Source organism: Micropterus dolomieu, linkage group LG14 (assembly GCF_021292245.1).
Source record: "Micropterus dolomieu isolate WLL.071019.BEF.003 ecotype Adirondacks linkage group LG14, ASM2129224v1, whole genome shotgun sequence".
Classification (NCBI taxonomy): domain Eukaryota; kingdom Metazoa; phylum Chordata; class Actinopteri; order Centrarchiformes; family Centrarchidae; genus Micropterus; species Micropterus dolomieu.
Window position 1 is genome coordinate 13297688 of NC_060163.1, and position 9281 is coordinate 13306968.

Consider the following 9281-nt stretch of genomic DNA (forward strand, 5'->3'; position numbering starts at 1 on the left):
TCCACAGTAGCTTTGACAAAAGACAAAAACACATATAAACTTTCTTTACCAAGTTTATATTCGTAACTCTCTGGTGAAATGCTATTATGAGACTATTATTAAAAGACCAAGTGGCATGAGAGATGTCATTTGATCTTCCACTGTGATGTAGCCTAATATTCTAAGCAAAATTTACTCAAACACCCTGATTGGATGTCTGCTGGTCCGTTACTGTAATCTAAATCTTGAAAGAAACCAACTTGAAGATCTAAATCTTTCAACCTAATTCTAAATTAAGTAGTTTTTATGGTAATAAAATTGTTTTGGAGGCTGTTGAATATAGGCCAGCTTGGTGTCAACACAAGGTTATCAATGGATCTACTGTTTTACAAGAATTTACATTACATTTAACATTAAACATATTCCACAACAGTGTTGTCAAAGTCTCATTGGAGCTGTAAGTGTTGAACGCAGATAAAATGAGTGTTATCTTTAACTGATGCAAATTATGTTCAAATTTTATTAGCCAGTGTAGTAGTAAACATCTAAGAAAACAGAAAATCAAAAAAAAAAACCAAAGTGTAAAACAATGTTGTCAAGCAAACGTTTGCTCTATCAAGATCTGCTCAGGGAAATTCAAGTTATTTCCTGTCGTGTCTTGAGGTTTTGGAGTCTGCGGATACATCCATGGTGGAAAGCAAATACTGAGAACTGCAGCTGCTTTGATTTCATGAGATTATTGTAGTCCATGCTAGGGATGGACTGATTAATCCAGCCGATATCTGCCATTTTGACATAATCTGCATCAGCCGATACCTAATATATTTTTCTATTTTGTTAATTAATAAAAATTCCATCTAAAGCAACACATTACGGGCTAAGATAACCATGTATATTAGATTGTTTTCTACACGGAATGATGGAATAATATGACACTTCTTTGTTTTGATATCGGCATTAGGCCTATAAATGGGCCATTGAAAAACCCACATCGGTAGACCGCTAATCCAAGTCAGAGACACCACAGCAGGTCAGAAGATGTGATTGTGATTAAAAATGGGCCACATTAGGAAAAATCTTGATCAGGGACACCTTCATTATACAAGGACATGACAAGGATGTCAGGATGAAGTGTTCTTTAGGATAAATGTTTACATTTTATATATAAATTTATAACCCTGATGAAAAACGTTTAGGCTGTCCAAACCTTTTTATTTATACTTCTTTTGTCTTCATGAAAAACGTTGGAGACTCTCCACCTCTACATGTCAAATTGTAACAATTTCCTCTTGTAGCTGTTATTCCTTATTTTGACCAACAGAGTGTACTGTTACACAAATGGAAAATACCCTGTGGGACATTATCCATTGAGTGGACAAGACATGGAAAAAATGTTTGTTTGACTTATTACTTGTGTAAGTTTTATAACCACATATGCAAAATGTTAAGGGAAAAGTCTTTGCTTTCAAAATATACCGGGAGCATCACAAAATCACCATCAATCAATCAATCAATCATGTAAGGATTTTGCGCATGCCTGAGAACAAACGGATCTAAAATAATGTTTTCATAAAACTCAGCAAGTAGCCTAACATTTAAAATATATTTAACACATAACTCCGTGTTCTGTCTAGTTTGTTCAGTTGGCGGCGATATCGCTCTAGTTGGTGGCAAACCGCCATTTAACTACAAAAGAAGAAGAAGCAAACTGTCTTCTCGCGAGGTTTCACTTAAAAATAACGCGGGACGTGTGAGGAATGAATCCGTTGAAAACAAAATTAGACAGTCACCAGAGGGTAGATAATGTTTAATTAGATAAAACATGTAATGAATGACACTGTCCTCAGTTCAGCTCCATTTGTTGGACTCCACAGAATCGCCGTAGTTTAACACGGTTAACTGTTTACCATTCTCAAACGTTTGTAACTAACGTTGACGTTAGCTAACCAGCTGACTAGCTAAGCTCATTTTCTAAATGGATCCAACGGAGGACTTGTCTGCTCGAGTCCTGCTGAAACATATTCTCAGCACCGACACACCCAGGACTCCCATCACCCGCAGGTACTTCAACAGCATCTTAAACTTTGTTCAGTTTTTTTCCTGTGAAATAACTAACTAACGTTAGCTAAGTTAGTCAAATTATTGGCATCCTCTGGGCCCAGTAACGTTAAACATGTTGCTTGTATTGAACGGAAAACTGAGTTTTAATTTAACCATGTAAAAGTAGAGGGAAAAAACAAAATGTTCCACTCTAAAAAGTGTATAAATTTACACCTGACACAGGAGGTGCCAGGTTACCATAACAATCTTGATGTTAGTCTCAATGACTTTGTATCCAGTTTTTAACTAATTATGAGCTGTTTTGTCTTAAGTGCCTCCAATGCACCAAGCACCAGCGCGACCAGGCGCAGCAGTAGACTCAGCAAGAAAGATGCTGGGCCCAAAACCCCACAGGACATCCTGAGGCGCAGCCTGAAACATAAACTACATGAGGTAAGGAAGACCGGCAATGTTAATGCTGATTAAGGACATGTTTGAGTCTCCAAAAATGTACCTATCTACCTTCTTTCCAGAATTTAACCAGGAAGTCCCTGCCCAATACTAAAAGGAGAACTGCCTCAGTTGTGCTCAGAAAGATAAACATGCCTACCCCAGGCTCACTTCCGTTCGATGATGGAGACACACCGAGGCACATACTCATGAACATCATGCGGACAGGTAGGGCTGGGCAATAAAACTATAACGATACTCATCGCAATGTAATTTTCCTCTTACAATATAACAAATATGTTCAATATATCGTCAATAAATGTTTGATTTAATTAATTTGAATCCTGAACAAATTAGCACTTAATTTTAAATTTTTAGATATTTATTTTGTTGAGGAAAAGGGTTTGACATCAAATGTTACAGGTCACATTCTTACCTTACAGAAAAGTTCCACCACACAATTAACCATCTGGTTTCTTAAATTTTCACTCAGGAGTTAAAATCAGCCTTTAAACTTGAAATTAATATTGATTTGACATTTATCGTGCTAATTATCAATAGGTATGAAATTTTTTATCATGACAACATTTTTGGCTATATCGACCAGCCCTACGGACAGGTATGCGCAAGGGCCGGCGTTTATTCACACATCATATTGCTGCTGGTTGTCATTCTTTTCACCATGTCATCTGTCATGCGATTCAGAGCCTGTGAGGTCCCCTGTGGTTCACGAGGAAGCTGCATCAGAAGAACCACAGCCATCTTCAGCCAGCATTACCAGCAAGCGTCCTAGGTGAGCTGTGTGTGAAACAGGAATTCCATGTTGCTGACATTTAAGTTGTCCATCCAGCAGTACTTTAAATAAATACACTAATGTTAGTTAGGAATACACTTTTATATCATTGCTGGGCCATATCTGACTGTCCACCCTGACTTGCAGTCTCTCCAACAATATTGACTGTATGCAGTTTGTTAAATTACATTGTGTGTATAACAGGATTATATGTGCTTGACTTTCAGCATTGAGCTGTCAGGGTTGGACTTGCCTGATATAACGATTGGCACCGCAGCTAGTACTGTAAAGGGACTGAGCAGAAAAAGACCACGTCGGAGCCTTAATGTAACAGCTTTTGAAAAGCGTCTCAAAGATGGAAATGGTAAGTTAAAACCCCTATTGGTAGGCTTCAGTTGGATTTTTTAAAGGTCCTATGGATGTTTATTATTGTAAATTGATATATTTACAGCAGGATCGGAGTGTTCCCAGTATACTCCTGCTACAAGAACAGGAGGATGGTGTAGAAACATGTTAACTGTATCAGTGAACAGTTATCATGTATGTTTTATTGACTAGCTGCTTGTCCTTACAGATGTTGAAGAGGAAAATGAATCAACAAGTGACCTTACATCACTTTCTTTGTCAAGGTAAATAGCATTAAAAAACTACAGTTGTTTAGTTTTTCTTTTAACTGAGGTTGATTCTGATCAGGCATTGTCTGATTTTTCCAGGGAGTGATCTTATTAAGTTAACTCTCTTTTCGATCATGAGTGGATAGATAACTACATGGCATGTCCAATCTGTTTTGCAGTTCCACCTCTCTGAGTTTAAAAACACCCTTTGTGGATGTTCAGACTGAGAGAAATGGCCTGCAGAGAAGAATTTCTAAACGTCGAAAAATCACAGAGGAAGAATTTGGAGCCGCTGTTGATAAAAGGCAGATGGGAGGTGAATATGATGATTAAGTTGTTCCATTTTTGATCATATGTATAACAAGTCGATGCGATCACTGATTATTCATTTATTTGTTACGTTTATAACAATTTAAACTGTAAAGTGTCAGAAATAATGAAAAATGCAAATGTGTTTTTACTTGCCTCCCCATTACACATAATGGTAGTCTAAACACCTGACTCAGTCTGTTATTCTTCTTGACTTGCAATACTTGCTTTATCTTTCTTTATATTATCTACTTACTATGTTCATTGCTTTGCACCAAAATGCCAAAGCAAATTCCTTGTATGTGTAAACCTACTTGGCAATAAACTGGGTTCTGATTCAAATAGAGTTGTATGTATGAAAATATATTAGTTATTTGCAGCTGCTGTCCTCAGTGTCATTGCTAATGCTCTTTTTTCCCCTTCATGGTTTTCAGGAGTGAGCAGCTTTGTGCTGGCAGAGCGGGGCCTCAGTGAGACCGCCTACTCTGAGGGCTTCACTTTGGGCCTAAGTAAACTCAGTGAACCTGATATCACGACTGACATTGTCCACTGTAACACAGCTCTCTACGCTCATGCTGATGCCATGTCCAACTTTTCTATTGTTGCAACTCAAGACAAACCCACAGTGATGGCATCTCAGCTTCAGAGACAGATCAGAGAGATGGAGCAGGAGGAGCAGATGGGAGCGGAGCCAGGGAAAGGGAAATCAATGTATTTATTTCCGACTGAAGAAGAGGCAGAACCTCAGAATGAAGAAGGTTTTTATCAGTTGGAGGAAGATGTGAACGCAGCTGATGTTCAACCTGAAGATGCTGCGGCCATGTCAAAATCTGAGGAAGATAAAGGTACAGATGAATCTCAGACTAGTGTAAGGGATGATACAGCCAAGTCTGAGGAAGAGGAGAACCAAGTGGAAGCTCAAACTGAAGAGGATGCTGCAGCCAGCTCTCAGTCTGAGGAAGAGGAGATTGCTGCAGATTCTCAAACCGAAGAAGAAGAAGAAGGTGGAGTTGATTCCCAGCCTGAAGAGGATGTTGCAGGCAAGTCTACGTCTGAGGAAGAGGAGGTTGCACCAGACTCTCAAACCGAAGAAGAAGCAGCTGCTGTTGATTCTCAGTCTAAGGAGGATGTTGCAGCCAAGTCTTTGTCTGAGGAAGAGGACGTTGAAGAATATCAAAGTGATCAAGAGGATGAAGCCAATTCTCAATCTGAAGAAGAGCATGACGGGGAGCCAGTGGAGGAAGATACTGAGCAGAAATCAGAACAGCTGCAACGTGACCTGGAACACATCACTCGAAGGACTCATTGCTCTGAGGGGGGGCTCATTGTGCCGGTTACAGACGCAGGTAAGGACGTCAAAAAATATAGTCTCTGGTTATAACTGACAATTCTTTATATTATTGATAGATCTGTCAAACAGAACCCAAAGAAAACCCTTAAAAGCTGGAGCCAGAAAATGTTTGGCATTTTGGCTTTAAAACAACTTAGACAATGAATCAATTATTAAAATTGTTGGCAATTACATTTCTGTTGATTGACTGAAATGTATGATTGACTGATTAATTCACTAATAATTATTTCACTAATAATTTCACTACTAGTATGGCTATGTTTTTATTGTCAGCAGACTGTTAAATGACAATGACTATATGTCATAATGTGCAGGACATAAACTGAAAGCCGGGCAATATGGGAATAATAAAGAATCAGAAGTTCTTTAAATATTGATTTTTATCACCTATATTTTTGAGGTTTATGATACCTTGCCTATCTTTCTGGTTTGTTAATAAATGGGTTGGACTGAATGATAATCACAGGTTAAAAATATTTCCCTGAAAACAGGTATAACATCTAAGTGTTTGCATGTAGGGTGGTCTGATGGCAGGTCCAAAGCACACAGTGCTGTTGGTTTACACAGCAGCCTGGCAATGGGAAGCTATGAGAGCGGCCTGCCTCCTGTTGGGGTCCCTGACTCGGCTGAGTCCCCAACCCAAATACAGACAGATGCGTCTTACACAGAGGCCAAGCCTGATGCTAACAAAGAGAACTCCCTTCAGGGGATGCCTGATATTGAATACAGTGGGCACATGAGTCACAACTCACCTGAAGAAGCTGCTGCTGACGACCCTGCTGAACAGGAGGAAGAGTGGGAGGATGATGAAGATGGTGACGGTCAGTCTTTCTTTCTTTGTGTGTGTGTTTTAATAATGAGAATAAGAATAATACACATTTTTTGTTTTCTAAAATCTTCAGACATCCCCAGCAAGACGCCGGCATTTGTCAGAGAGAAAATGAAGATTTTTCACTCTGATCCTCAGGCTTCACCTTCTGTCTTTAGGAACACTCAAGCCAGGCATGTTGCACTGAAACATCTAGTCTATTATCTATTTTACTGATCATTTTTTATGTTACTGACATGTTCTTCTAATATCTAATACATCACCAGTAGTACAAGTGAAGGTTTGCCTGCAACTAAACCTAAGCAGGTGAGAAAGAGGAGGTCCGGGCCAGCTAAAAACGAAGGCGGCCTTCCTAAGAGCTACCTGATGGGCATGTTCAAGCACTTTGCCAAAACGAAGGTCTCTGCAGATGTGTACCCTGTCCTAAAAGAAACGTAAGTAACTATGACTGTGGATATTTTGAGTTTGTAGACTGTTGGGTTGCCTATGCACTACAATATGGTGAAGACATCATGGATTTTATTACCTGTATACACTTGCTTCATTGTAAATCACTGTCTTTAACAGAATGGATAAATTCTTCGAGCGGCTGGCGGACGACTTGGAGACGTATGCTGTTCACGCAAAGAGAAAAACCATAGAGGTTGAAGACGCTGAACTTCTGCTGAAAAGGTAGGTGTGCTAGGTGCAATTTTTGAACAGTATTAATGACTTTTTGTGATCAAAAGTTTTTAATGTGAAAAGAATCGCCTCCCTTTAAAATAAAAACAAAGAGACTGACACTTTTGTTTTATGGTCTCAAACTGATTGTTAGCCATGTCTTGGATCATTGAAATAACATGAATGGTAGTATGACTTGATGCATGTGACATTTTAAAATATAATTGTGGCAGCACTTTCAGTCACATTATTTTCTTCAAACTGGACTTTAAGTTGCAGCTTGCTATTTAGGGTTTTGATAAAATGAATCAACTCGGTTCAAGAAGCTATAGTATAAACACAACACTGACATATTATCAGTCATGTAGTTGTCATGACGAATGTGAATACACAAACAATTTGTGTGCAGACACAGGGCCACATTGGCACTCATTTGTAGTCGTGTTTGTGGCGTCAAACCTACAAGCAACCTCTTTAACATTACACACAGGCATTTAACCCATTGTTAATGTAAAATATCGATTAGAGAAGCTTTAACAAAGTAAAATGCTGTTCAGCACTTTAAAACCACAAGTGCAGCAATCATATTAGGTTTCGCTTACATTCCTAACACAGACCCGAGACATTAGGCATAGCTCAGCAAGAATTCTAGAGACGGCTGTAATGCTCTCACACATAGTATGAAGAGAGAAATATTGCAGAACCGGCAAAAAAACACTGCCACACTAGGACTATACTGACCTCTACAAGGCAAGCTTGAGCTCTGTGTTCAGTCTGAAGAAAAGGACAGTTGGCTGTGAGCAGTAAGCATAAGGAAGGAAACTTTCAGTTCTGAAATATCCTTCATTCGTCAATGAAAGCAAACATCTTAAAAAACAGTTGACATAAAAATGCCTGACATATTGCATTAGTTCTCTTACAGTTAACTCGTGGTGTGTTTTTGCACTCTGCAGGCAGGGTTATGTGAATGACAAGGTGCCGGTGGAAGTGCTTATTGAAAAATATCTTCGAATGGACCAGCGCAAGCTCCTGATCCCCATAGCAACCAGTGGAAATGTTGTAATCCCTAAAAAGCGGAGATGAATGTTTATTTTCATATACAGCTATGTTTGTTTTGTCTGGTTTCATCTCTTGGACCTCTGCACATTTTAATTACACTGCATTTGATTTGGACAAGCGATACCTCTATTTAATCTTGTTAATCAGAAATAAAAAAGATTTCTGTAAAGTGTAAATATTTGTTAACATATCTTTTACCAAGACTTGGTAAAAGACCAAGACAGTTTTTAACAATTTTTTTTAATTTTTTTATGGGATGTCTGTGTAGCTTTTTTTCTGTATTACTATACTGTGTTGAGTCGAGTGTGATTACACATCTGTACGAAATGCAAGTGTTGTGCTAGTTGACAACAGAGCTCTGTCATTATTGCTTAAGATTACACGAGTACATGTGTCAAATGTCTTCATTTATGATTTTATGCATATATTTTATGACAGTTTGAAACAAAGGAAGGTTTTCAGACTTCTAAAAATCAACAAATCTTAAATTAAAGTTTTCTGTTTTATATTCTGTCCTGTAATCGGCATCAATTGATGAATTGACACCTTTTTAACTCGACTAGTTCCTCTGCTGACTGGCCCAGAAATAAGTGGAGGTAAAGTCAAACCACGGGATGGATGCCGCTCTATTGTTTTTTTGTTACCTTGATTCATTATATTTAGGCTTACAAGCCACCGTGCTGTACCTAACAGTTGTAGGAAAGGAACTGGAAGCATTTAAATTGTGCATTTGCAGAATGGTCAGAGTTTGGATAAAAAAATCTGTCTGGTTGTGTTTTTTATGTATATACATTTGAAAAGAAAGCAAGATTTTTTGCAGAGGGATTTGTCCTGCAAGACTGTCCAGAGCTTTGCTCTTGTCCACTAGATGGGACAAATTGTGCTAAGAATTACTTATCATGAATCAGTCCAGCTGGTGCAAAGTAATTATTTGATGACATGCAGAGTTCCCTATGTGTATTAATGAAAGCATAAAAAAAATCAATAATGGAGATTCGAAGTTTGTACAGTATTGTGAGAGAACACTTAAAGTTGTAAAAATTATAGGTTAAAGATGCACTAAAGACACTTTCAGGGTGAGAGGATGAATCCAGAGATTAATTCTGTGTACAACTTAATTAAAACTTTTAACAGTTATCTGTTAATCTCGGCAGGCTGTGTTAATAATCTTCGCACAAGACGATGGCTCATCCAGTC

The 9281-nt window shown here is 38.4% G+C and overlaps 1 protein-coding gene across 1 annotated transcript; it reads left to right on the plus strand.

Moving 5' to 3' along the window:
• The first annotated feature begins 1710 nt into the window (after nt 1-1710).
• Nucleotides 1711-8590, plus strand: cenpt (centromere protein T). Its single transcript, XM_046068486.1, has 13 exons — nt 1711-2040; nt 2352-2472; nt 2553-2697; nt 3175-3262; nt 3490-3626; nt 3837-3891; nt 4056-4192; nt 4620-5531; nt 6055-6357; nt 6439-6538; nt 6632-6799; nt 6933-7037; nt 7979-8590. The coding sequence occupies exons 1-13, from the start codon at nt 1955-1957 to the stop codon at nt 8106-8108; spliced, it is 2487 nt and encodes an 828-aa protein (XP_045924442.1). The 5' UTR covers nt 1711-1954; the 3' UTR covers nt 8109-8590.
• The last annotated feature ends 691 nt before the right edge of the window (nt 8591-9281 follow it).